This window comes from Sceloporus undulatus, chromosome 10 (genome assembly GCF_019175285.1).
Source record: "Sceloporus undulatus isolate JIND9_A2432 ecotype Alabama chromosome 10, SceUnd_v1.1, whole genome shotgun sequence".
Classification (NCBI taxonomy): domain Eukaryota; kingdom Metazoa; phylum Chordata; class Lepidosauria; order Squamata; family Phrynosomatidae; genus Sceloporus; species Sceloporus undulatus.
In genome coordinates this window covers 14,847,561-14,869,465 of record NC_056531.1, presented here as the reverse complement: position 1 = coordinate 14,869,465, position 21,905 = coordinate 14,847,561, and the positions used below count along the sequence as shown (strand labels likewise).

The following is a 21,905-nucleotide window of genomic DNA, read 5'->3' as shown; positions in this document are numbered from 1 at the left end:
ATTAGACAGTAGCACCATCTGGTGGTCTCTTTATGTCATAGCAGCCCTGGATCCTAGCACCATCTGCTGGCCTTTTTATGTCATAGCAGCCTTAGACAGTAACACCATCTGCTGGCCTTTTTATGTCATAGCATGCCTTGACTCTAGCACCATCTGTTGCTCTTCTTATGTCATTGCATCCTTGGACACTGGCGCCGTCTGGTGGTCTCTTTATTTTATGGTGATCTTGGGCACCATCTGGTGGTCTCTTTGTCTTATTGCAGCTCTATCCTAATTTATTGGACTGAGCTTGTATTATTAAATAGACTGGAAGGATTGAAGTCAAGTTTTCCTCAAAACAGAGCGGCAAAAGCTGTGTTTGGGGCTCAAGTGAACCTGCCTCGGGAAGTAATTTACCAGTAATAAACCATATAAGAATGGACTGTTAGCTGTGTGTCAACTTTGCAAGTTGGGGCTACGGACATCCTTGCAATTCACTTAAAGGGTTTCTTAACCCTTCTGCTACATAGCTAATATATATATAAAGTTGCATACCATACACTGCGATAGAGCATCCTGGTCCAAAGTTGTACCTCCTGATCCTGGGATTGGGTGCTTATTACAGAATGTCCCTTTGGTGATTCTACCTTCGCTTCTATCTAACAGGTCGGTGGATTTCTTGATGGACTCCAGCCTTCGGAAACTCTACAAGGCGAAGGAGAAACCCCCTACTTCCTTCTGAGATGATGATGATGATGATGATGATGATGGAGCACATGGCCGCCCTTGGGTTGCCTCTGCTCCCTTGGCCTCTACCTCTCCCTGGATATCCAGGGTTTTAAATTCATTGGAATCCAACTAGCAGGAGCCACGGATCTGTCTTGAATTATGTTGTATGTTATGTCTTGAAATTGGGTTGTCTGGGTGCAAGTGTGGATGGGGAGACATTTTAAGTTGCAATAAATTAAACATTAACTGCCCTTAATGTTTAAACTGATAGCAATCAATTAAAACAACCCTTTGGGACGGTCATCCAAATCCCACCAGGAGCGCAAACCTGCCTTTGCAATGGATGTTTCCATGTTTCCATGTGAAACATCTTCTAGTTTTTTGGCAGCCCATGCTACTTTATGCTTTTGGGTTGCGAGGTCTAGACCAGCGTTGTGTGCTCCTTCATTTCGATTCTCTTATCACACATTCTTTAACCCAGCACAATTTTTTTTGCTGGAGCGGTAAAGCAAGGTAGCCATGTTCTGGGATCGTCGAGCCGTTTTCAGCTCCTCTGCTCCTCTGGCACGATACCTGCCCTATCCTCCCCCCCCCCCAAAAAAAAATCAACCCCCATCCCTGCAAAGTTAAAAAGCAGTAACAATATCTGGGCAAAGATGACCCAGACCCCAAGCTAAGGAAAAGCGGTATTTATTCCCACTTGTTCTTGCTCAGTCCTCTTTCTCCGAAGCGTCGCTCTTGAGCTTGCAGTAATCCAAGGTGGATTCCTTCTCGATCTCCTCCGCAATGGCCAGCGCCTCCGCCACGGTCTGCAGCTCCGCGTGGAAATGCTGCTCCTTCCGGCGCCATTCGCCAGCGCGGGAATAGCGGAAAAGCGCCAACCCCAGGGCCAGGAGGACGCCAAGGAAGAGGGCGGCCAAGATGCAGCTTCCCACGAAGGCCACGCTCACCAGCAGCAGCGTCTTCATGGTGCGGCATCGGCCTGGAAATGCAAAGCGGTTAGACGCAAAAGGCCTCCTGCTTCAAAGGGGAGGTTAAAGGGATTACTTGACCCAGGACTTGTGCTCTGTGAATCCAATTTGCAATTTTTGGGGAACCCACCTTCAAACCACGGGATGGCTTCTTTCCGCACTAAGAGAGGTCCAACTACTTCCCTGCGCAGCCTTCCTTCGCCCGAAAACGCTGTGGGAGAGGAAAACCTGTCAACTCTATGGTCAAGTATAAGTAAAAGTCACACTGAAAGACCTAGAGATTCCTAGAGAGAACACTCTATTAGGCCTTTGTAGCTCCTCCAGAGCAACTCTATGGTCAACTTTAACTAAAAGTGGCACTGAAAGACCTAGAGATTCCTAGAGAGGACACTCTACTCGGCCTTTGTAGCTCCTCCAGTGAAACTCTATGGTGGCACTGAAAGACCTAGAGTTGACAGGTCTTTCTTAGAGAGGACACTCTACTTATACTTGACCATAGAGTTGACAGTCTTTCTTAGAGAGGACACTCTACTAGGCCTTTGTAGCTGCTCCGGCGCAGCTCTATGGTCAGTGTCTGTCGGACTTTGACCACAGAGTTGCGCTGAAGGACCTAGAAACTATTCCTGGAGAGAGAACACTGCTAGGCATTTGTGGCATGTTTCTTCAGAAGGCGTTTCCCATTGCCATCCTCTGAAGATGAGAGACTGTGACTTGCCCCAAAGGTCACCCAACGGGTTCCTATGGCCAAGCAGGGACTCGAACCCCGGTCCCTCGAGTTGTGGTCCAATGCTGGCTCTACGCTGGGGATACCGAGCAATTCTTGGCCTCTGAATCTGCAAACGCTTTTCCTCTTCAAAGGGAACAAAACTCAATGGTACCTTTAACGCTTCCAAGCGGATGGGGCTCCGGAGGGCAATGGTTGTCGCAGCAGCCGCAGACCCAAGCCTTGGAGGGTTCGTCGAGGTTTTTCCACCTGGAAGAGAAGCCCTTTCGCAACCTTGACTGGACTACAGTTTCCAACATCCCCAGCCAGCATAGTCAGCTTTGGTCAACTTTGACTTATGGTGACTCAGCGAATGGAGGTTTGGTTCTCAGACCCCTCATTGGTACCCAAATCCATGGATGCTCAGGTTGTATTAGATATAGAATGACATCCCCTTATAGAGAATGGTGAATTTTCCAAGCCGTGGATGGTGGGTTCTGTGGTTGCAAAACCCGCAGCTACGGAGGACCGACTGTATTGATGCAAAGATTGCCAACTTACCTGGAGGAGATGCGGTCAAAGTAGCAAGTTTTCTTGCCAGGGCTAGTAGGGAATTTCTGGCTCCAGGCCGTAAGGAGGCAGTGGATGTAGATCTGGAGGAAGGAAAAAACACATTTTTTGCTGTGAAATTGGACCTCGGAAGGAAGGATTTACTTGGTTGGCTTAAGCCTGCCTTTATCAAACCATTAGAGGGTGCGGTCAAGCCTCCTTTCCTTGGAGACCATCTTCCAGTTGCAACTGGGAACACGTACCGCCTCCAATTCCCCATCCGACAAAAAGGCAGGGACACGGAGCGTGAGCACGATCGTCTCATCCTCTTTACGGAACCAAGTTGCGTCCGAGTCACTGGCGTACAGGCATCTGCCGGGTTCATCGAAGCCAGAAAAGGATGGATTGAATTGATCTTTCCCAATGCAAGAATGAATTGATCCTTCCCAATGCAATGCCCCCCGAAAGCCACAGAGAGACCAAGAGACCCAGGGCTAGCATCACATGACCACTTACTAGGCATCAGTTCCCATTGCATTCCCATTGGAATTAGAGGTAGTAAACCCTCCCCAAAGCATCCCAGGGTCAATACTCCACATCCCCACGGCTAACTAAAGAGGGTCCCTACACTACATCTCCCAAGAGAGATAACTGGAAGATGGGCCTCCCTCCAGGGTTATGTCGGAGGCAGAACCAAAGACTGGCAGAGAGTTAGAAGGTACCCAACATAGAACCATAGAGTTGGAAGAGACCCCAAGGGCTATCCAGTCTGTCTCCCGCTGTTCATGGAGAAGCGCCCAACTCACCCGTGGTTATCCGCAATGACATAGGCCCGCCTGGACTGGCTTTGGTGTTGGGCATCGGTCCCGTAGCATTCGTCGACGAACAGTTTGGGGAACAGGTTGGCATCCGCCTGGACTCTTGCCTCGATCCGGATGGCAGCACCTTCAACATAAATGCCAGATCCAGCAGCGACGGCGAGGTCCTCTATGGCGGGAGAAGGTGACATGCACTGTATCTTCAAGACTTTGCACAGAGCACACCTCATAGCAATTCAGGGGGATATACGGACCGAATAGGAATTCGCTTGCCAGAGCCATAGTTTGAGGCATAGTTTGAGTGTTGGAGTGGGACTCCGGAGACCAGGGTCCAAATCCCTGCTCAGCCACGAAAAGGGTGACGTTGGGCAAGCCCCACTCTCTCGGCCTCAGAGGAAGGCAAAGGCAAACCCCCTTCTAAACAAAACTGGCCAAGAGAAGCCTTAGGGTTGCCGTTAGTCAGAAGCGATGGCCACTCTTGCCTCCCCATTGGAGACCCTTTGCCCAAAGGAGATGCCACCTTTGGCACTAGTCCTGGGGGGCTGGATAAAAGACTCACCATTGACGACCCGGAGAGAGAAATTCATCTTCGCCACTGCTTTGCCTTGATCGTCTTGGGCAAAGTGGGCATGAGCCTGGGCTTGGGTGGTTTGGGGGCTCAGGACCAATGGGGCACTAATCGGCGGAGGCTGGGTGGCATTGGGCGCATCGCTCCACACCAGACCCTTGGCGGCTGGGCAGCGGGACAGAGAGAGATGGAGACTACATTTACAAAATACAAACTACAGCTTGCATTACAGTAACCCTCCCAACGCAGGGACACTGCAACTCCCAGCAGCCATTTTGAATTGCAACAAGGGAGTTGCGTGTTCTCCATAGCCCTTAATCTGGCTGCAACTGTTTGGACCACCTGAAGTTCCTGAACATGCTCCACATAGTAATCTGAACCACAGTCTGTGTCATTGTGGCCATTGTTACTTATGGGATACTTCTTCCAGACTCTTCCGCTTTGATCTAAAACCTTCCACCTGGGAGAAGACATCCCTCTCTGCCTCATGGACTAGGTAGCTACAACCTAAACCCTTACTCACTGGATTTCTTTCCCCAAAAACTGAGCAAGATCTCTCACCGTGAAATAATTTTTTGAACCATCCCGTCTCCTCGGTTGCAGCATCTAAAGCGTTGGCATCACGGGTCAGCAAGATGCCACCATTGTCTTGGGCCAAAACCTGGGCAACTGAAGCACAAAGAACACAGCAAAACATAAACCTTACAACTGGGTTTTCTGCTCACTCCCAACCTTCATGCAAAGCGATCCTGGCTAAACATTAAATGCCCAAACAAATCGTCATGCGCAGAATGCCATAGCATGGAGAAGAGAAGGTTAAGAGGTGATATGAGAGCCCTGTTTAAATTCTTGAAGGGATCTCATATTGAGGAGGGAGCAAGTTTGTTTTCTGCTGCTCCAGAGATTAATGTATGGAGATGGGGAGAGCTTGTTTTCTGCTGCTCCAGAGAATAGGACCCAGAACAATGGACTCAAACTACAGGAAAAGAGACTACACTTCAACATTAGGAAGAAGTTCCTGACAGTAAGGGCTGTTTGACAGTGGAACAAACTCCTTCCTTGGAGGATAGTGGAGTCTCCTTCCATGGAGGTCTTTAAGCAGAGGCTGGATGGCCATCTGTCAATGGGGATGCTTTGATTGAGAGTTCCTGCATGGCAGAAGAATGGATGGCCCTTGGGGTCTCTTCCAACTCTATGATTCTATGATTTCCCTCAAAGCTCCCCTTGGACTTACCCAGGACCTCGGCAGACACCAGGCACCACCAAAGGGCAACCACTTCTTTCCTCCAGAAAGCCATCAGATGCACTGAGGGGGGGGAGAAAATGACCAAAGCTGACCAGCCCTCCGGCCTCTTTAAGTAGCCTTCCAGCCAGAAAATCCACTTGAGTTGGACCCACCTGTGGCCACCAAAGCCGGAGACACCTGAAGCAAATGGAGCATTAAAGCACCAATCTGATGCATGCTGAGGCCAGAGGCCAGAGAGCCATAGAGTTGGATGAGACCCCCCAAAAGGGCCCTGATCCAGTCCGACACCATTCTGCCATGCAGGAACTCTCAATCGCAGACCCCCAAAAGGGCCTTGATCCAGTCCGACCCCATTCTGCCATGCAGGAACTCTCAATCGCAGACTCCCAAAAGGGCCCTGATCCAGTCTGACTCCATTCTGCCATGCAGGAACTCTCAATCATAGACCCTCAAAAGGGCCCTGATCCAGTCCAATCATAAATCCCAGTTTGTGGATGTGACCCTGTGCTTTGAAGGGGCTCCTTTCCCCATTTGGCCCCCTTTAAAGTTATAGTCAGGAAAGTGCCGTTCCACTGATGCGCCAATGAGCAATTGCACCATAAATCTAAATGTTCAAAGCAGCGATGTCCAAACTCTGGCCCTCCAGGTGTTTTGGACTTCAGCTCCCGGAAGCCTCAGCCATGTTGGCTAATGGTCTGGGATGCTGGGAGCTGAAGTCCCAAAACACCTGGAAGATCCGAGTTTAGACATCACTGGTTTAAAGAGAAAGAAGAGGAGGGGAACTGTTTGTTTGGAGGGATTGGGATCACAAAGCTTGTCCCCAATAGGGTTGCTCTCCTTCTGGAGGACCAAGTTTGTAGCTTAGGACGATGGGCGTTGCTTATGTCAAAATGGCTGCACCTGTATGGACAGGACACTCCTATTATTGCGCCACCATGCCACTAAAAGTCACACTGAAAGGCCTAGGGATTCCTAGAGAGGACACTTCACTAGGCCTTTGGAGCTCCTTCAGTGCAACTCTATGGTCAACATTAACTCACGGAAAGGCCTAGAGATTCCTCGAGAGGACACTCTACTAGCCTTTGTAGCTCCTCCAGCACAACTCTATGGTCAGTGTCTGTCGGATGTTGACCACAGAGTTGCCCTGGAGGTCCTACAGATTCCTAGAGAAGTGTTCTCTCTCAATGTTTTTGTTATTTGCGGTGTTTCCATATTCACGGGGGTCTTGTGCCCCTAACCCTAGCGAATATGGAGGGACAAATGTAAATCTAACTTTATTTCTCCATCCAATCTCAGCTCTGAAAAAAGCCACACACACAAATAGTAACTTTTTAAAGGATTATTAGTATTAGTATTTATTAAGTGTATTTCACATCTGCATTGATACTTCCACAGGCCAGCTTCCCAGCCCCCCGAATGTAGGGCCAGAGTATCTTCTTCTGGTAGCCGTTGTAGAAGCAGTAGCCCAAGGAGAGGACGGCCATCGCGGTGACCTCCAGGAGCAGCGCTCCTATGGCCGGCGGCATCACGTCTCGGTCTCCAGCTGCCAAGAGAGTAAAGAAAGAAATCCTTCATAAACTGGAGAGAGGTGGAGTCAAAATGGGGATGCTTTGAGTGAGAGTTCCTGCATGGCAGAAGAAGGGGGTCGGACTGGATCAGGGCCCTCCTTGGGGTCTCTTCCAACTCTATGATTCTACGATTCGATGGACAGCTGGATAATGTGCCTCTCCCAGACTGGTCCCTCTTTCCAATCTTTTCCTCTCTTAAGAGTTAGAAATCCTGCATGGCCACCTAATGCAGTGATGCCCAAACTTTGGTGCACCAGGCATTTTGGACTTCAACTCCCATGAAAAAGGAGACAGACATCTCGCTTTGACGTTTGGCACCACCCGGCGTTGCAAACGCCCTCCGCACCCGCTGCTTGCCCCCCAGCTGCCCCTCTGCTGTGCTTTTGCAAACCTGCCTTTCCAAAGGAGCCAAAGTTTGCACTCACCTTACCTTTGCGATGCCCTCGGAGGCCAAAGGAACTGTTTGCAGCCCACTCATAACTGGACGGTTTCCGAATGGTCAGGTGGCCCACCGCCACATTGGACTGCAGCGGGTCGGTCCCCATCAAGGCCCCTGAAAGTGGGGAAAATGTTAAGACCAGTGGGAGGGTGCCATGCAGCTCCCAGTATTCATGAGCATTGGATAGACCAGTTGGGAGTTGCACACCACCAACACCATTATGCATCATACCTCTGAGGCCTCTCCTATGGCGAAACCCAGATGCCTGGCACACTGAATCGCAGCAGGTGCACACAGAACTTGTGGGATCGTCCAGTGGTTGCCACCTGAGAGGGAAGGTGACACAATGAGAGCACTCCAAGCCAACTCATCATAGATTATAGAATCATAGAGTTGCCATGCAGGAACTCTCAGTCAAAGCATCCCCATTGACAAATGGCCAAGCAGCCTCTGTTTAAAGACCTCTAAGAAATCACAGAATCATAGAGTTGGAAGAGATCCCAAGAAGGGTCCTGATCCAGTCCAATCCCCTTCTTCTGCCATGCAGGAACTCTCACTCAAAGAATCCCCATTAACAGATGGCCATCCAGCCTCTGTTTTAAAGATCAGAGGACTCACTTCCCAGAATTCGTAACCATTGGACTTAAGGGAGCTAAAGGCCAGAATATCTGGAGGGCCAAAGACTTAGAGCCACCGGTTTGAGACAATTTGAAGTACCTCCCCAAACTACAGATCCCATAGTCTCTCACAGTGGGATGTTCGACAGTGGAACACACTCCTTCCTCAGAGTGTAATGGAGTCTCCCTCCTTGGAGGTCTTTAAACAGAGGCTGGATGGCCATCTCTCACAGGGGATGCTTTGATGGCGATTTCCTGCATGGCAGAATGGGGTTGGGCTGGATGGCCCTTGCGGTCTCTTCCAACTCTACAATTCTATGAAGAAATCAGAAATCCTTACCTATTGACATCTCTGCGAAAGGAACAGGCCTTCCTCATGGGGTCGGTGGGTACTTTGGGGTCCCAAGCGAAAACCAAGCAATGAAGGTAGACCTGAAAAAGAGAGACCTTGATGGAGAGCTGAGATCACACAAATCCCTCCTGCACACAGTTTGGTCCTTGGTTTGCTTCTGGATGGCCATCTGTCAATGGGGATGCTTTGATGGAGAGTTCTTGCATGGCAGAATGGGGTTGGACTGGATCAGGGCCCTTCTTGGGGTCTCTTCCAACTCTAGGATTCTATGCTTCTGTCAGGGCAGGCCCTGCTGAAGAGGACTGCTACTCCCATCATCCCTGTCATTATTTTAATGCATCAAAGCCATCTGTCAATGTACTGGCCACTTCTTAGAGTCAACATGTTACTATTAATGTCACGTATCCTCCAATGGTCCCATTGTGGCCCAGTTAATCCTCTGCCATCCTAGTTCCTTTTCCTTTTAGGAAATGCAACGGGATTAATTGAAGGTACTTACATCCTTGCGCAGACCGAGAAATCCAAAAGCTTGCAAAGAGAGGCGGAGGGCATCCGGAGATCTTCTCGGGAGGAATTGTGAATCTGCAACCTTGCCATCCACAACGCACCTGCACACAGACACACATACACACCAGACCCCCCCCAAAAAAGCAGCGTCAGATCAACCAGTGCATGAACCAGGTTGTCATGTTTGCTGTTTTGTGCCTTCGAATCATTTTTGACTTAGGGCAACTTAGGGTTTTCTTGGCAAGGTGCGTCCAGAGGGGGTTTGCCATTGCCATCCTCTGAGCCTGACAGCAGTGGTACACTTTGCATACAGCACTATTGTGATGCATGGCCAGCCTATGCCCAAGAGCATGCCAGCGCAAACACGTTCAATGCACGCTCACCCATGGTTTGCAACGACGGTGTGGTTCCTGAGCAACATGCTTAGTTCGGGAGATGTGGCAGCTACGCACTCGTCTACGAAAACTTGCAGCGGCTGGTGGAAGATGTTCTGCACGGCAAACTCAATGTGGATCTGTGTGCCCAGGAGAACGGTGGCCGAGTCGGACGGAGCGGTGAAATCCTCTGTAAAGAGACCAGCGCCAATCACTTAAGGGTATATTGACCCGCCTTGCCCAAGGGGTCCATGGCATAGGAAAGGGGCGCACACAGAAGACCAGCACAAGACCGGCACTTTTCCTTGGCCTTGTTTCCCACCAGTTCCAGAAACGCACCGCAGAAGTGGTTGCCTAACTGCTGTCAATGTTGATCTCCTCCATGCATCAAGGGAGGGAAAGTTCCTCAAGGTGCTTCTCCTTACCTTTCATGAACATTGCTGTGAAGAGGAGGCCACTAGAAGCCAAGAGATGCCCGGTCACTGATGCCACCTTTGCAGGAACCCATGGCTGTGCCCTACAAGGCAAAAGGCCATGAAATTTAACACAGAGAAATGTAAGGTACTGCACTTAGGGCGGAAAAATGAAATGCAGAGATATAGGATGGGAGACACCTGGCTGAACGAGAGACTTATACGTTTGAAAGGGATCTAGGAGTCCTAGTAGACTACAAGCTGAACATGAGTCAACAGTGTTCCAGGTAAAGGGAGGTAATAGTGCCCCTCTATTCTGCTTTACTCATAAGGCTTACTCATAAGTGGTGCAGTTGATTCTCTCTGCGAAGGGGCCGTTGTAGAGTCCACTTTGGCTGGATAGGGGCCTATAGACCAGATGAGCGGAGTACTCAACTGTTCTGCCGGATCTCTGCAAGGACCAGAGATGATAGACGTTAACCTCAAGAAGTCAGGGTTAAGGCCAGTGCTTCCCAATTGTCGGTCCTCCGTTTCTTTTGGGACTTCAGATAATCCCAAAAGGCCCGGTCAAAGCGGCCAACAAGTCAGGAATTATGCAAGCAGAGGCCCGCAGTTTACAAGAGATCGACCCCTGGTGTATGGAAACCAAGAACATCAGCAGCCAAAGATTTGTAGGGTGACCATAGAGCTACGCTGTCTTAAGGCCTACTCACCAGCCGCGCAAAACCACACTCCTTTAGGTTGCGCTCAAAGTGGAAGAGGCGCTGGCGGCGATCCTCGAAGGATGGGGAGCAGCTACCCAGGCGCAAGTACTCTGGATCCAGACCGAGACCGGCCCCCCAAGGGTCCATCTGGACAACAAGATGGACGCTGGTCCTGTTGCATTCGTACAACACAGAGTTCGCAGGCGCTAAGGAAAGAAGAACCGGAAAGAGAGAAAGAGTTAGGGTTAGGGTATGCTTTGACTGAGAGTTCCTGCATGGCAGAATAAAGGGGTCGGACTGGGTCAGGGCCCTCCTTGGGGTCTCTTCCAACTCTACAATTCTATTATTCTTTGGAGGTCTTTAAGCAGAGGCTGGATGGCCATCTGTCAATGGGGATGCTTCGATTGAGAGTTCCTGCATGGCAGAAGAATGGGGACTCCCAGGTCCCTTGGCAAAGGGTTTACCCAGTCTACACCAAGACCTCCTTATAGCTGTTCCCAAATACCTGAAGTACTTAGGTTACTGTAAATCCTCTGGCTGGAGGGGGGGATGCAAATAAACAAGGCAAGGAAACCACGGTCCGGTCTTGAACCCAGAGAAAAATGCCTACATTACCCCGTTGAGCAACAGCAACTGCAACCGCCAGACTCCAGGCCAAGGCCCCCAGACCCCTGGCATCCCACCTCATACTGGCCCTTTGCTCTTGCAGCACCGGAGGAAGACAGGATCCTTGTCCCAGCTGTGGCCCAGCCATTTATACCACTTCCTTGGGCCACAGGTGCTGGGTGTTGGTCAGGATAGGACTGCTTTCCAGCAGGATCAGGCCCAGGTTTGGGCTGGCGTAGATGACCACTGGGAGACCCGTCCCACTCTGCAAGGCGTTCGAGGAACGGGAGCCTGGAGGGGAGAAGCCGCCCTTTCTGCTGCCGCCAGAGGGCGCGCCAGGACAACAGGGAAAGGGGTGGCGCCCTCAGCGAGTGCAGGGACTGAGTTTGGGACTACAACTCCCATCACCCCCAACCAACCCAGATGCCCATGGCCCTGGAGGAGGGCTCGAGGATTCTGGGAATTCCCAGAAAGGGGCTTGAGGGCGCCAAGGGCGCAGACAGGCTGCAGGGAGACCTCCCCCAACCTCTGCATGGTCTAGGGATGATGGGAAGTGTCCTCCAAGACCCCCCCCCACATGCTGTGCCTTGTGAGGATGATGAGAAGTGTCCTCCACGACCTATTAAAAATACACACACACACACACACATTTATTATGTATATATCTATATCTATATACTGTATATCCAATTTATATGTGTGTCTATATATATAAAACTGTATATTATATATGTGTGTGTATGTATATATATAACCATATGTGTAATATTATGTGTGTGTGTGTATATATATATATATATAATTATACACACACATAATTATATATGCATATATGTGCGTGTATGTATATACAATTATAAAGATGTATACATAACCGTGTGTGTAATATTATGTATGTGTCTATATACAGATACAAACACACACACACACACACATATAAAGTTATAACTTTGTATATATATTTATATATGTGTATGAGTATATATATGAAACTGTATGTTATATATGTGTATACATAACTGTGTGCAATATTGTGTGTGTGTGTATATATATATATATATATATATATATACACACACACACATACGCTTGCACAGGAGGAGACTATTGGAGCCATTGCTGCATCGCAAAGGATTCGGGGGGGCGTCCCTTCCAACTCTTATGATTCTATGAAGTACATTCAAGTACGGAACACAGGTGCCTGCTGGGACTTGCAGTTCAACCATACCTGAAGGGTGGCAGGGTTCCCATCCTGGGCATAGGAGGCCTGCCATCTTAAATGCACTTACAAGGCAGCAACTCTAAGTGGCTGTAATCCTGGGTACACTTCCATGGCAATAAATCCCATTGAATGCCATGAGGCTTACTTCTGAGTAGGCAGCAGAGTTGGCCTTCCCTTCCACCAAAATGGGGGGTCCAACCAAACACCTCCAGATGTTGCTGGACTGCAACTCCCAGCATTCCTTATCATTGGCTAGGGCTAATGGGAACTGCAGTAAAAAACACACCAGTAGGGCTGCATTTGCCTTCCTCATCTTAGGATCTGTAAGACACTTAGGACTTTGGCCAGGTTCTTTGCATATTCTGTAACGGGATGGGGGATCATGAGGCCAATGGGGCCTAGTGCTTTGAAAGTTGCGCCAGACTAGAGTTCGAATCCCCGCAAACCAACTGAGGGACCTTGGCCAAGTCCCACATGCTGCTTTTGCCAGGAAAATACATGATAAGGTTGCCTTAAGATCGCCATAAACTGGAAACAACTTGAAGCTATAGTATGTAGTGTGCTTCTGGTGTACATGCAAGTTGCCTGTTGATTTACGGCCACCCCATTCATTTTTGCACAGGAGTTTCTTAGGCCAGGGGTCCTTAGAGGTGTCTTTGCCAGTCCCTCCCTCTGAAAGATCCCCTCCGGCACCTGGACTCCATTGGCGGTCTCCCACCCAAGGACTAACTGGGGCTGCCCCTGCTTAGCTCCCAAGATTGGATGGGATCCAGTGTCTTTGGGTTGTGTTTTTGGCCCTCTCCCAAACCTTCCCTTTTCTCCCCCTTTCACCTGACACTTCCAAATGAGACAAAAACACAGAGGCGAGACCGGGAACAACTCAACCATCTTTGTATTAAAAAAAAAAACAGTCCGATATACATTATAATTTATTTTACAAAATTATGGTGATTTTTTTGTTTTGTTTTAAAAGTCGCTCTTGACATATGGAGAAGCTGAAGCATGTGCACATGAACCCAAGTGGGTCAGAGGCAGAGGGAATGGGAGAAGAGGATGCCCATGCGCAGCAACCGCCAGCCAGCACTGGGCAGCCTTACCATGGATGCCACTTCTCTAGCTTTTTTCCTGGGGCTCTCCGATATTTGGGTTTCAGAGCACTGGCCTTCCCGAACCCCTCTCAAACCTAACCATGATGGTGAGCTGAAGAAAAGGATGAGAGGCATCCCAATCCAGGGTCCCTTGTGTGGTTCTTTCAATCCTTGCCACAGTCCTACCCCTGAGCTTTCTTCCAGCAGTGATATGGCGGGCAAAGCTTTCTTTCCCCTTAATGCACGGGGAAGGATAGAGCACAAGTATTTGGGGTTTGAGGCCGCCACCCCTTTGCAGAAGAAGGGAATTTGGGGATATTGGTCCTGGTCTGCAAGGATCTCAACAACAGATTGGGAAATGGGGTTGCCACCTTGCCGCTGTGCCAGATGGCAGCTCACAGGTAGTGGCTCCTGCTCGGGTCCCAGCGATTCACCCACAACCTTTGGTCCTTGCATGCTGAGACCCAACTTGGAACCTCTTCACTGTGGCCTGAGCGCTAGTGGAGGGGGGATGTCAGCCGTCGCGCTCATTGGGGAGTCATGCGCACACAGTCATCCCTCCCTGTCCTGGACCTAGGGTGTGTAAGGTTCACCATTTCCCTTTCCCATGAGACACCACCCCTCCAGGCTGCCTCTGCCCTCCTTCTATTGGCAAAGAGAATGCTCTAATGCTCAACCCTCTTGCATCCTCTCTGCCTTCAGCTGGGGTCCCTCAGCATGGATCATAGTCGCCCTGATGTCCTTTTCCAAGTGACAACAAGAAACCTCAGGCACACTGAAACACATCCACTCTACCTCCACATGCTCTAAACACACCCATAAGAGCACTAGTCCTCACCGGATCCAGTCACTTGTCCCCGAAGAGAGCTATTCTGGGATCCTCAAACCAGTGGGGGCAGAGACACCAGGAAAGGCAGAGTTTGGAGTAAGGAGAGGGGCTACGTTCTGCTGGAAATGTCGCAGAGACGCAAGGAAGATGGCTCTGTTGAGTGAATGCACAAACGGGTTATGGGCCCAGAATAGGCCCAACCTGAGATCTTCCAGCTAATTCAACAGGGTTTCCACTGCTCTCCAGTAAGCCCTGGTCACTAGCGACTGGGATTTCACATGCACAAATAAGCAACACTGAGAGTTGGGATGCTTGTTGTTGCTGTGGGGTTTTTTTGGGGGGGGTGTGTTATAAGGTAAAAAAAACATGGTTTCAATTGACTGGGTTGTTGATGGAGGGATGTATGTCAGTCCTAAGGTCACTCATTGCCAGGCTACATTTTTGGTCCATTTAGAAACTACTCAAATGCTGAAGCTGCTTAAAAATAATTATATATATATATATATATATATATATAAAAATATATATATATAAAAAAAACACTTATTACTAACTACTAAGCAAAACAAATCTACAAATAAAGGAGAGGCAGCATAAGCAGATGTAACCGTACATACAAACACATAACACTCAGGCGCTGAGCAGCTAGCGCCGATGCACCCGGTCTGCGTCTTACTCCTCATTCGCAGGGCTGCTCCAGATCAGATACCGATAAGCACCACAGTGTGATTAAAAGGTGGGTTTGCTAAGAAGTGGTTTCTAGTGGACTAGTCTTCCCCAGCAAAGAGATATCTCTCCTGACCCAAAGGAAAATGCCTTGCGTCAACCTTGATATACAGTACTTCCTATGCAGAATGGACTCTCTACACAGCACCACATGAGCGCAACTTCGTGCAATTCTGAACAAAAGCAAATCCGAGGACATGCTTGGTAATACACTCATTCCCCACCAGAACTTGCAAGGCTCTTATTACACGAGCAAATTTGAAGTTATCCCTGGGTCAATGCGAAGGCAATGTGAAGGCAATGCAGGGGCAATTGTGGGGTTTCAGGTTTGTTTATCGCACAACGCTGAACGCAACCAGGAACCATCCTAAACGCAACCAGGGGTCATTCCAGGGTTAGGTAAATTCGGGGGAAAGAGGATTTACCTAACCCTGGAATGACCCCCAATTGTGTTTAGGATGGGCTCCTGATTGAAATCCCATGATTCCCCCTGCATTGCCTTCATACTGACCCTGGGATAATTTCAAATTTTGTGATAACTGGTTTTTTTTTTGGGGGGGGGGGAGTATTTGGATTAAAAGTCCCAAACACCACCACACAACTGGGGGCTCTTGACCAAAAAAAAAAAAAAAAAAGAAAGAAAGAAAGAAAGAAAGAAAGAAAGAAAGAAAAAAAAGCAACGTTTCAAAGCTCCGTTTCCCACTCACTCACCCCTGGAGCAAAAATACTGTGTCGATTTGGTTCTTAGGAGTTAACTTTGACAATGCAATAAAAACCCAACACTTTTCAAAGTGTTCACATAGGAGGTCACTCATGTGTCCAGACGTGCAAATGGTCACAACTCATTTACACATAGGAGTGCTTCAGTGACATATGGGCACATCTACACCGGAAACCTTTTTTAATAGCTTTGTATTGCTGCTCTGTGGTTGCTTTCCCCTCAAAACCGTGGTTCTCAGTCTTTGGTCCATTCAGTTGTTCTGGGTTCCGGCTCTCAGACCGTTTGACGGTTGGTTATGCTAGTTGGGACTCGTATCCTACAAGTCCTGCAAGTATCCTACAAGTCCTGTGTAGTCTTACAAGCATCCTACAAGTCCTGTGTAGTCTTACATTCAGACATACAGAGCTCTCTCTCTCTCTGATGATACTTTTCAAACAAGTGGAGGTCCAAAACATCTGTAGGACCAAAGGTTGAGAAGCCTCACCTCAAAGCACCTCAAAGTAATTTGGTGAGAGTGCTGCTAATAATACTGTTCAAGGTCCTTAGCCCTACAGGAGATGAAACTACTATTAAATCCCTTTACGTCTGTGGTGTAAAGATGCCTGGATAGAGAGACGTGCAGCTGTTCGGAAATGCGCTACCCAGCCAATGCATCCTCCTCCATCCAGCAATGGGAAGGTGGCACATGCATCGACTTGCCTCTTTAGAAAAGGGCAGGCGTTACTCCACACTTGCAAAATCACTGCACATGGATTAGGAAAAACAGGGTGGCCATTTGTTTGTCACTGCTACAGTCCACAATCATTTGAAACAGAAGTTGAGGGTAACTGGGGGGGGGGGGGTGAGTTGGAAACAGAGAGGAAAATACTTGCAAAAAAATAATCACTGCACAGGTAACCCACCCCCCAGATACACACAGTTGCTTTTGCTCTGCTTTTAGCTTTTCCATGGATTAGGAAAAATAGTTGGAAGCCATTTCTCTGTCACTGCTACAGTCCAGAATCATTTGAAACAGAAGTTGGGGAGGGGGAGGATGGAAACAGAGAGGAAAATACTGCAATCGGCAAACGTGTCTCGGCGCCGCCGCCTGTCCTTGTTTGCTTTGCTCTTGGCTTGGCTCAGTTGCGCAGAATCCGCACTGCAAACCCAGACGGGGCTCCCATCTTCTTCAAGGCCTCGATATGCCACCTGCCGAAGCCCAGGTCAAAACGGGTGGCTAGGAGATCTTTTGTTCCTTAGCCACAGGTCCTAGACATCCCTTTACTTATTTTTGAAGTCCGTTCCCACATGGCAGCAGCATGGGAGCATGTCTAACCGGGAAACTTAGGGAAGAGTCTTCGGAGGAGGGAAAGGGGAACGCAAACGAAAGCACCTGGTTGTTCTCTTGGACTGGAGGCGCGGATGAGGAAGCGTCTCCTCTTCTACCACTTGAGGAACTCCCGCACCCGGCTCCAGAGCTTGGTGATCCAGAGGTTGACCCCCAGGTCCGTCAGATACTGGATCTCGGGCGTCAGCATCTTGCGGCAGAGTTTCCGGTGCTTCTTGTTGATCTTCTTCTTGAGGTTGTAGCCCAGGATGGACTTCTCGCCAAGGGGTTGCCAGGGCTGCATGGCAGACTCCTGGATGGCGTTGGCGTCCACGGGGCGGCCCCCATCGATGCAGATGCTCTTCATTTTCTCGTTCTCCCCGCGGAGCCTGGCCGCATCCTCGGCCATCCGCTCCCTCCCGTACGCGTCCACTTTGCGCCAGAACGTGGCGTTGAAGTACCGGTAGAGCTTGGCATCAATGAGGTTCCAGGCGGTGGCTTTCTGGTAGAGCGCGTCCGTCAGCCTGGAGACCGTGGAGTCCTTCCGGGCGTTGAGCTTGAAGTAGAGGACGTCCTCCAACTCCCAGCACAACAAGTCCTTGAGAAGCACCAAGGATTCATCGAAGTACTCCAGCAGCATGACCAGATGGAAGCGCTGGTCAATCTCGTGGATGTACTGGTCAACCAAGGGGCTGTTAGAGTCCATGGCGTTATCATAGCCCAGGTCAAAGAAGAGGAGGTTCTGGAGGTAGTGAGCATTGAACCCACTGGGGTCATAATAATGCCAAGGGTCTCTCAGGAACTCGGCCAGCTTATCCTCTCCTGAGATCTTCCAAGTCAAGGGAATGATGCGTTCAAAGTAGTGGAAGGAGGACTCGAAGAGGTAGGCAGGGTCCCGCAGCACCGTCACAAAGATGGTGTCGGCCGGCAGCAGCTTGCGCACCTCCTCGTACTGGAAGCGCATGTGGTTGCAAACGATGTTGAAGCACATGCCTGGGCGGTAGTCCTGCACCTGGCTTCGCTCGAAGAAGGAGGGGTAGTAGAAGTCGTTGCGCCCGTTGGGGAAGGCGAACTTGAGGCGGCGCTTCTCCCCGAAGCGGAAGAGGATGTTGAGGATGGTACTGCTGGCTGTCTTGTGGGTTTTCATGAACATGATGTCCAGCTTGGGGAGGCACTTCTGTCCTGGTGGGCCGCGGCTTCCATTTGCATGCGCCGGGAGCCGGGCCTGGGTCGAGTATGAAGAGCAAGAGTAGGGGATCGGGGTCCTGGAAAAGAAAGTCCAGCAGTCAAGATCGTCCCTTGGATACGTAAGAGGCTCACCTGCTACTTTTCTTGGTTACCCTTCACTTCTTGTGGAGACATTTCGTTTCCACATGCAGGCTTCTGTCCTGGGCCCAGTTTGCTATTCAACATCTTTATCAATTACTTGGATGACAGAATTGGGGGCATACTTATCAAATTTGCAGATGACACAAAATTAGAAGGAATAGCTAATACCCCAGAGGACAGGATCAAAATTCAAAATGACCTGAATAGATTAGAAAGCTGGGCCAAAGCTAACAAAATGAAATTCAATAATGAGAAATATAAGGGAGGAAAAATGAAATGCACAGATATAGGATGGAGGACACCTGGTTTAAGGAGACTCATATATGTGAAAGGGATCTGGAAGTCCAAGTAGACCATAGGCTGAACATGAGTCAACAGTGCGATGCGGCAGCTAAAAAGGCCAATGTGATTCTAGACTGCCATCAATAGAAGTATAGTGTCTAGTTCAAGGGAACTAATAGAGCCGCTCCATTCTGCTTTGGTCAGGCTCCACCTGGAATATTGTGTCCAGTTCTGGGCAAAACAATTCAAAAAGGAGGTTGAGAAACTGGAGCCATGTGTCCGAAGGAGGGCGACCAAGATGGTGAAGGGTCTGGAAACCATGAAGCCCTATGAGTAACGACTTTGGGATCTGGGGATGTTTACCCTGGAGAAGAGAAGGTTAAGGGGTGATATGAGAGCCCTGTTTAAGTATCTGAAGGGAGGCCATATTGAGGAGGAAGCAAGCTTGTTTTCTGCTGCTTCAGAGAATAGGACACAATGGAGCAATGGATGCAAGCTCCAGGAAAAGAGATTCCAGCTCAACATTAGGAGGGACTTCCTGAGAGTAAGGGCTGTTCAACAGTGGAATACACTCCTTTGGAAAGTGGTCTAGTCTCCTTCCTTGGAGGTCTTTAAACAGAGGCTAGATGGCCATCTATCACTGGGGAGGCTTTGACTGAGAGTTCCTGCATGGCAGACAAATGGGGTTGGGCTGGATCAGGGCCCTTGGGGTCTCTTCCAACACTATGATTCTACGATTCTAACTAAATCAGTCCCTAGAGATGGTCATCCCACCTCTCTTTAAGGACCTCCAACCATATACTGTTGAGGTGCATACTATCTCCTGATATGAGCCTACACATGTTTTTAAGATGGGGGTTACTGAGAGGCAATTCCTACTGGCAGGCACATGAAGTGGTCCAGCAGACTATACAGAGATTCATAGAATCATAGTTGGAAGAGACCCCAAGAAGGGCCCTGATCCAGTCCAACCCCATTTGTCTGCCATGCAGGAACTCTCAATCAAAGCATCTCCATTGACAAATTCCCCCATCTTTTACCAGAAGTTACAGATCTACTGTTCCAGGAACTGACTACCTCATTCTGTTTCACATATCATCTGTTTTGAAAACTTGTCAGTGGCAGAACGTCTGTGTTTTTAGTCTCGGGTGTGAGTCTTTTCGCGTCACGCTCACTTACTCGGTCATGTTGACTTGTAAGGGCGAGATGGCATAGGAGTAGAGGAGCAGCATGAAACTGGTCAGGAGCGTCCCCAGCACAAGCCCCTTGCACATGGACTTCCAGTTCTTCCCCTGGTGCAGCATTGCCATCACCTGGAAATTTTGGGAGGGGGGGGAGGCAGATTAAAAAAAATGGCAGGTTGTTAGTGGAAAGAAATAATGCACCTGGGGAGCCGTATGAGATGACCAACCCCATTCTGCCATGCAGGAACTCTCAGTCAAAGCACAGAATCATAAAATCGTAGAGTTGAAAGCGACCCCAAGAAGGGCCATCCATTCCAACCCCCTTCTTCTGCCATGCAGGAACTCTCAATCAAAGCATTCCCATTGACAGGTGGCCATCCTGCCTCTGTTTAAAGACTTCCAAGGAAGGAGACTCCACTACACTCCAAGGAAGGAGTTTGTTCCACTGTCGAACAGCCGTTACTCTCAGGAAGTCCCTCCTAATGTTGAGGCAGAATCTCTTTTCCTGGAGCTTGCATCCATTGCTCCATTGGATCCTATTCTCTGGAGCAGCAGAAAACAAGCTTGCTCCCTCCTCAATGTGACATCCCTTCAAGTATTTAAACAGTGCTATCATATCACCTCTTAATCTTCTCTTCTCCAGCAGATGTTTAGCCAAGAACTTCCTGACAGTAAGGGCTGTTCGACAGGGGAATACACTCCCAAAGTCTCCTTCCTTGCAGGTCTTTAAGCAGAGGCTGGATGGCCATCTGTCAATGGGGATGCTATGATTGAGAGTTCCTGCATGGCAGAAGAATGGGATTGGACTGGATCAGGGCCCTCCTTGGGGTCTCTTCCAACTCTATGATTCTATGATCTCATGCAACCCTCTTCCACCCTCCTCTTAGTATATTTCCAGTTACGTTCATGTTCGCCCCCTTCCTTCTGGATAGCAGGGTAGGATGCACAACAGCCCCCTTTCCCAAACATTGCCCCTTGACTATCTCATAGAATCCTTGAGATTCCATAGGGTTGGAAGAGACCGCAAGGGCCATCCAGTCCAACCCCATTCTGCCATGTAGGAACTCTCAATCAAAGCATCCCAATTGACAGATGGCCATCCAGCCTCTATCTGCCTGTCTCTGCCTGCCTGTCTTTGTCTCACACTCACAAACACAGAAACACAAAGCCCAGCTTCTCTCCTCACCAGCTCTGGTCACATAGCCTCCAGCCTAACAAAAAGAGAGACAGAAGAGATCCAAAGTCTACAGCACCTGCCTAGGGCCTGCAGGAGCCCACAGGAAGCCGGACGGCCAGACAGAGCCAACGGTTGGTGCTTTCTGAGGCTGAGAGTACCGGAGCAGATGCGGTGGAGCGGATGCAAGCGACTGCATTGCAGCAGCAGTGGCACCGTCCTCTGGGTGTCAGGCCAAGGAGACATGCTTCCCGGGGCCTTGCAGGAGCAGGGCTGGCAGTGGGCAGGCAAGAAGGCAAAGGCCTAGGAAAGGAGAAACAAATCCCTTCTCGGCTCCCCACTGGCTTCAGTTGACCCACTCCTGGTTCTGGCCATTCGGCTAGCTAAGGCTAGAGCACACTGCAATGCTCTTTGGAAGGGCCGTCTGGCTCATCTTGGCAGCCCTCCTTTGAAACCAGCTCACAATGATAGCCTCGACTGAGATGCTCAGCATCCTTGCTAGTCCCCCAATTCTTAAAAGCCGTAACAATGGGCTTGGATCAAATGCCAGAGATCGCCATCCCTTGCTCAGTGATAGTCAAATGGTCATACCATTAGGGAAAAAAAAGTGTTTCAAAACCTATCCATTACCGTTTCAGGAAACATTTTCAACGAAGATCAAACCACTGCCACTCAGAAACAAGTTACTCGCTTTGCGGAAGAGACCCCTGAAGGATGGAGGTTTCCATTTGCCGTGCCGTCCCCTTGGAAACCCGGTGGGCATGAGGGCAGGGAAAGATCTCGTGGCTATTTCTTTCACCTTTCCCAGCTAGCGATGCGGGCAGAAACACACAGACCAGCACAGTCTGCCAGTCAAGGGAGAAAAGGTCAAGTTAATGTGTCTGGAATTTCTGCCAGGAGA

The 21,905-nt window shown here is 49.4% G+C and overlaps 4 protein-coding genes across 6 annotated transcripts in view; 1 reads left to right on the top strand and 3 right to left on the bottom strand.

The window, feature by feature from the left end:
- The window catches only part of MTFP1 (mitochondrial fission process 1), a 4,820-nt gene extending 3,861 nt beyond the window's left edge, over window positions 1-959 (top strand). For both annotated transcript variants that reach the window (XM_042441675.1, XM_042441676.1), the window contains exon 4: window positions 646-959. In XM_042441675.1, coding sequence (XP_042297609.1) covers window positions 646-721 — 76 coding nt within the window. In that variant the 3' untranslated portion in view covers window positions 722-959. The remainder of the gene's footprint in view (window positions 1-645) is intronic.
- A 436-nt stretch (window positions 960-1,395) lies between these two features.
- On the bottom strand, window positions 1,396-5,144 carry LOC121916505. The gene is made up of 8 exons (XM_042441673.1): window positions 4,879-5,144; window positions 4,309-4,482; window positions 3,738-3,918; window positions 3,195-3,303; window positions 2,944-3,035; window positions 2,558-2,652; window positions 1,810-1,890; window positions 1,396-1,690 (listed from the first exon to the last, which is right to left on the bottom strand). Exons 1-8 carry the CDS (start codon window positions 5,012-5,014, stop codon window positions 1,419-1,421), a joined length of 1,140 nt encoding a protein of 379 aa, XP_042297607.1. The 5' UTR covers window positions 5,015-5,144; the 3' UTR covers window positions 1,396-1,418.
- A 1,758-nt stretch (window positions 5,145-6,902) lies between these two features.
- Window positions 6,903-11,658, bottom strand: LOC121916620 (zona pellucida sperm-binding protein 3-like). 2 transcript variants are annotated; one of them, XM_042441912.1, is made up of 10 exons: window positions 11,153-11,658; window positions 10,547-10,743; window positions 10,172-10,284; window positions 9,846-9,937; window positions 9,430-9,610; window positions 9,039-9,147; window positions 8,528-8,619; window positions 7,802-7,896; window positions 7,562-7,684; window positions 6,903-7,106 (listed from the first exon to the last, which is right to left on the bottom strand). In XM_042441912.1, the coding sequence occupies exons 1-10, from the start codon at window positions 11,289-11,291 to the stop codon at window positions 6,922-6,924; spliced, it is 1,326 nt and encodes a 441-aa protein (XP_042297846.1). In that variant the 5' UTR covers window positions 11,292-11,658; the 3' UTR covers window positions 6,903-6,921. The 2 variants fall into 2 exon arrangements, with proteins under 2 accessions (XP_042297846.1, XP_042297847.1); XM_042441913.1 differs by having other exon boundaries at window positions 6,956-7,106; window positions 7,557-7,684.
- A 3,157-nt stretch (window positions 11,659-14,815) lies between these two features.
- GAL3ST1 (galactose-3-O-sulfotransferase 1) lies at window positions 14,816-21,625 on the bottom strand. The gene is given in 4 exon segments (XM_042441911.1): window positions 14,816-18,300; window positions 19,826-19,959; window positions 21,084-21,230; window positions 21,233-21,625. Coding segments are annotated over 4 exon segments (1,449 nt in total). The 5' UTR covers window positions 21,251-21,625; the 3' UTR covers window positions 14,816-17,150.
- Between the last annotated feature and the right edge of the window lie 280 nt (window positions 21,626-21,905).

Excerpts from the sequence above, each read along its gene's own strand:
- LOC121916620 (XM_042441912.1), bottom strand. The coding sequence starts at position 11,291 with ATGGCTGGGCCACAGCTGGGACAAGGATCCTGTCTTCCTCCGGTGCTG. Across the intron at positions 10,744-11,152 it reads AGTTGCTGTTGCTCAACGGG|CGCCTGCGAACTCTGTGTTG; the intron begins GTAATGTAGGCA and ends TTCTTTCCTTAG. Across the intron at positions 8,620-9,038 it reads TTCTCGGTCTGCGCAAGGAT|GTCTACCTTCATTGCTTGGT; the intron begins GTAAGTACCTTC and ends TCTCTTTTTCAG.
- LOC121916505 (XM_042441673.1), bottom strand. The coding sequence starts at position 5,014 with ATGTTTTGCTGTGTTCTTTGTGCTTCAGTTGCCCAGGTTTTGGCCCAA. Across the intron at positions 3,304-3,737 it reads GTCATTGCGGATAACCACGG|ATGCCTGTACGCCAGTGACT; the intron begins GTGAGTTGGGCG and ends TGAACCCGGCAG. Across the intron at positions 1,691-1,809 it reads AGCCATCCCGTGGTTTGAAG|GCCGATGCCGCACCATGAAG; the intron begins GTGGGTTCCCCA and ends TTGCATTTCCAG.